This window comes from Amblyraja radiata, chromosome 5 (assembly GCF_010909765.2).
Source record: "Amblyraja radiata isolate CabotCenter1 chromosome 5, sAmbRad1.1.pri, whole genome shotgun sequence".
In the NCBI taxonomy this organism is placed as follows: Eukaryota; Metazoa; Chordata; class Chondrichthyes; order Rajiformes; family Rajidae; genus Amblyraja; species Amblyraja radiata.
Genome location: NC_045960.1, coordinates 33,026,772 through 33,031,825, shown reverse-complemented (window position 1 = coordinate 33,031,825; position 5,054 = coordinate 33,026,772). Strand labels below are relative to the sequence as shown.

At 52.4% G+C, this 5,054-nt stretch overlaps 1 protein-coding gene across 1 annotated transcript; it reads right to left on the bottom strand.

Annotated features, from left to right (window-relative positions):
* Positions 1–944: 944 nt before the first annotated feature.
* Positions 945–4,759, bottom strand: slc35d3 (solute carrier family 35 member D3). Its single transcript, XM_033020451.1, has 2 exons — positions 3,924–4,759; positions 945–1,831 (listed from the first exon to the last, which is right to left on the bottom strand). The coding sequence occupies exons 1-2, from the start codon at positions 4,357–4,359 to the stop codon at positions 1,095–1,097; spliced, it is 1,173 nt and encodes a 390-aa protein (XP_032876342.1). The 5' UTR covers positions 4,360–4,759; the 3' UTR covers positions 945–1,094.
* Between the last annotated feature and the right edge of the window lie 295 nt (positions 4,760–5,054).

The window sequence follows — 5,054 nt, the reverse complement described above, 5'->3', positions numbered from 1 at the left end:
TCTCCGTGCTTGCAGTGGGCCTGGGGGTCGGTGTCCCGTTGGTCCTGACGTCTCCGGCCACCCTCTGGACAGGAGCTGAGACTGGGAACTACCGCCCTTGCCCCCTCCCTCTGCAACTGCAAACAACCACACTCTTCTGCTCATCTGCAAGGGCGGTACAGTTCCCAGTCTCAGCTCCTGTACAGGGGGGTGGCCGGAGACGTCAGGACCAACAGGAACCCGCTCCCCGATGGGCCGCTACGGCGACAAGTGGCAGTTCGCCCACAGCCCGAACTGCGCCCCCTCATCCGCAACCCGGGTTCCTCTGGAGTTGGAGCGGGGCTGGGCTGGAGTTGCTGTTGGCTGTGGGTCTCTGGGTTCTCCGTGCTTGCAGTGGGCCTGGTGGGCCTGGGGGTCGATGTCCCATTGGTCCTGACGTTTCCGGTGACTGGCACGATTCTGCTGGCATCGCCGACGTGAAGACAGTGCAAAGCCCCCGCGCCGGTGCAATGAGCGGGGAGCTGGAGAGGGGAGGAAAGGGGTCACACACATGGCCGGGAAGCAGAGGGGTGTAGGTGGGGGTGGTGACAGATAGGGCCAACAATGAGTGGACAAAGACAGAAACACCGACGTGCAAAGGAGACCTACAACAGTGCATGATCTCTCTCGCGTTATGGCAGGTGACTGTCGCTGGGAAACTGAAGGGAGCGACAATCTGCTGCTGCCTGCCCGCTGAGTTAAAGAGTTCCCAGTTAAAGAGTAGACTCACGATACACTAAGGTAAACGCACGGGCCACTACGTTCTTAAATCGAGTTAAAATGTTTCAATTATTAACCACAAGAGTAAAATTGACTCGTGGAAAATTTCAAACATGTTTGATTTTTTGCAAGAGTCGACAAGTTACACGAGAACCTGCCATTAGCGCCACGATGCACTACGTTGCGTCCACGAATGTCGTACGTTAATCGTACGTTATTACCACGAGGTTTAACTCGGGTTACCTCTTGTGTCAGCTCGTAACGTGAGAATGGCATTTTCTCGTGTCAGCACAGGTATCAATGGTCTGTATTTGGCTCTTCACAAAGCAACGCAAAGTGAGGTCCTGGTGATTGATTTACTGGGGATCCTGAGCTGAAAGGTCCTTTTTGAATACCCGTAAATGTCTTAATAACCTCCAGACGCCGACGTAGTTTTCCGTCAGCTGGTCGCGCTGGTGTCCCGGCGCTTCTGTGGACTCGCTCCCATTCTCCCTGGGCTCTGTCTCGGCATCTCCCTGAAGTTCAAACTCCTGGGCGGCCCCTGCGGGAGATGCTGTCTCTACCACCTCGTCCCCTTTGATCAGTTCTTCCAAGTCGTCGTACTTGGCCTGCTGCCTGGTGTCGAAGTATTTGGCCGCGCAGTAGGTGACGGAGCCCACCGTGTTGACCACCACGCCGGCGATGAACAGGGAGGTGGGCTCCACCTCTTTGAAAGCCAGCATGCCCACCGTGATGGTGGCGATGCTCTTCACCACGCCGACGAAGCTGGTGGTGACGGCCGAGTTGATGTAGGTGCAGTGCAGGGTGGTGAAGTTCATCAGGCAGCCGATCAGGATGCAAGAGGCGAAGGTGCAGCCGACCGCAGGATCCTGCCAGCCCGGGTACGACCAGACGTGGATGACATCCATGCTGGCGAAGCTGCATAGTAGCAGGATGGGCGAGGCGGTGACGGCGATGGTGTACTGGGCGGTCAGGGGCCCGTGGGCGTGCTCACCGCTAGTCTTCTGTATCACCACCAGGTAGGCAGCGTGAACCAGCACCGCCAACACCCCGGTCACGTAGCCGATGGGCTCTCCCGTGAGATCACCGGCCCCTAGGGGAAACGACAGGCTGGTGAGGGAAAAATATCCAATAGACTCCGGCCTTTGTGTAGGGAGGAACTGCAGATGCTGCTTTAAACCGAAGACAAGACACAAAATACTGGAGTATCTCAGCGGGTCAGGCAGCATCTCTGGAGAAAGGGAATAGGGTCGAGACCCTTCTTCTGAAGATTGGGTTCCGACCAAAATGTCACCTATTCCTTTACTTCTGAAGAAGGGTCTAGACTTGAAACGTCACGTATTCCTTCTCTCCAGAGATGCTGCCTGACCCGGTAAGTTACTCCAGTATTTTGTGTCTATCCAACTTCTGGCCTTGGTTCCAACCCTCGACAGTGTCCCCCCTGTAACCTGCCACGTTGCTCCGCCCCTCTTCTCTCCCAGCCCACCCCCTACAATCAGTCTGAAGAAGGGTCCCGACCCGAAATGTCACCTATCCATGTTCACCAAAGATGCTGCCTGATCCGCTAGGTTATTCCAGCACCGCTCACAATAAATGTCACCGGCTGCATTTCAGCGCACTGGTGTCTCAGTGCGGAACATGCATAGCGAGAAGAGACACAAAATGCTGGAGTAGCTCAGCGGGGCAGGCAGCATCTCTGGAGAAAAGGAATAGGTGACGTTTTGGGTCGGAACCCTTCTCTCTCCAGGGTCTGAAGAAGGGTTCCGACCCGAAACGTCGCGTATTCCTTTTCCCCAGAGAGAGATGCTGCCTGTCCCACTGAACTACTCCAGCATTCTTGTGTCTATCTTCGGTGTAAAACAGCATCTGCAGTTGCTTCCCACACACGCATGGCGAGGAACTGCAGATGCTGGAATCTCAAGCACATCACAGTGCAAGAGGAACTCAGCGGGTGGGGTCAGGCAGCATCTATGGAGGATGTTGGTGTTCCCCATTTTCATCCACAGATCCTCCCGGACCCGCCGAGTTCCTTCAACACCTAATGTTTTGCGCAAGATGTTACGGTTTAGTCATGAATAAATAAAGAGACGAACTATTCAACCAGTCGAACCAGTAACTGGGGCAGTGTTTAATTTATCTAAGCTTACTTTAGAGATATATCATGGAAATTGGCCCTTCGGCCCACCAAGTCCACATTGACCATGGATCGATCATCCGTTCATACTTGTTCTATGTTATTCCACTTTCTCACCCACTCCCAACACACTAGGGGCAATATACAGAGACCAATTAACCTACAAACTCACGCATCTTTGGGATGTGAGAGGACCGGGAGGAAATCCACGCGTTCACAGGGAAAACGTGCAAACTTCACACAGACAGCAGCCGAGATCAGGGTCGAACCCGAGTTTCTGACGCCGTGAGCCCTACCAGCCGCACCACTGTAATAATGAGCGTCAAATGGATAGATGTGTCTATATATAATGTCGATTTCTCTCCGTTTTAGTCCTGGATGTCTCTGGGAATGTGTTCATGCAACTAGAGATGTTCTCCAAAGATGCTGCCTCGTCCGCTGAGTTACTCCAGCACTTTGTGTTCTTTTTTGTAAACCAGCATCTGCAGGTCACTGATTCTACTAGTTGAACTATTCGATCTAGTTGGTTAGTCTGATTTATTTGATATGTCCCGTTACCCTGGAGCAATGCAAGAATGTCTATCCAAAGTTTTGGCGCAACTCTCGCGATTGCAAATTAACCTTCTCTAACGCTCACTTTCATGAATAAACTGAACGACACGCGTCTTCTGCAAAGTCAACGGCGAGAGAATAGACACGGAATGCTGGAGTAACAGCGGGACAGGCAGCATCTCTGGATAGAAGGAATGGGTGACGTTTCGGGTCGATACCCTTCTTCAGATTGAGGGAGACAGAGATAAGGAAGTGCAAGAGATCAAAAGAGATGCAGATCAAGGAAAATGTAGAATAGACCACTGTTAGCTAGGAGAAAGTGGCAACAAACAACAGATATACCATGTAATCAGGTGACAGTCAGACCGGTCGGAGAACTGGGAATGGGGAGGGATGGAGAGAGGGAAAGCAAGGGTTATTTGAAGTTGGAGAAGTTAATATTCATACCGCTAGGGTGTAAGCCAGGGAGGGTGGGGGAGATTGCCACAAGGTTACTGACCTGCCAGCGCGGCTCCGCAGGTAGTGAGCAGGACCGCTGCACTGACGCCGATGGAGGGAACGCCATTCTTGAGAAGGCAAACTCCGATGATGAGAGTGACGAGGGGTAGGCAGCGCTTGAAGACAATGTACATGGGGAGGCTGAGTCCCCGGAGTGACCACAGTGTCAAGCAAGACTGCAGGGTGGAGAGCAGCGTGACGCTAGCGAAGACCTTGGCCAGGCTCAGGCTGAAAGGCGGCATATCTATCTTGCCCAGTCTTCTGAGAACCTCCAGGGTCAGGGCGGCCGTGCTGCTGGTCAGACACTGGACTAGAGTCAAAAAGATAAAATCGTACCGAGAAATCAGAATTTTCAGCAGAATGTTCAAAGATCCGGAAAACACTCCATGGGCAACAGCCACCGAGATCCCCAGAGTCCGGCCTTTACAGGGCGGCATGATGCTTCGGCTGTGAAACCAATTTGGAAAAGGGGCTCTCTCGGCAGTAGTTAGCCTTTGGGTACCGATCGCCACGGACACTGAGCTCTGGCGCCGCCTACCTTCTCTCTGCCTCCATTCATTCAACTAAAGGCGGGGGCGGGAGGATTTACCGGACTGGGGTTGAAACTGAGCTGGGGTTGAACACTTTATTAATGACCGCCCATTCAAAAATGCTGCAAAGTCAAATGCAAACGATCCGGAGTGCTGACGCGTGGAAACTAGTTGCATGTGCACTTTTCCCCCCATTTATTTAATTAAGTGAGTAGCATTTTTTTCCTCTGCATTTCGTTTCGTCGCTGTATGGTACGACTAGCGGTGAGTCACTGCCCAAGGGTCGCCTGTCAACTAAATGCAGAAATCATTCACCACTCTTAAAACCCCCGTCCATAAAAAAAATCGACGCAGAATTCGATGTTTGGTTGAAATAAAACATAGCTCTAAGTGCACAAGATGTCAGGCGCTGGTCAGAATCCAGCCTCTGACAACTGGTTAGCATAAATGATTATCTCACATTAGCTGAGTAGATTTTCTCCACGCGAAGATAACACTCTGCGGGGCGTTAAACAGGGGTCTGAGCCGCACAGACTGGAGGCGCGTTAGAGCAGATTCTCCTGCAATCGGACATTAGTGCCGCTTATTTCCATCAACTTCTG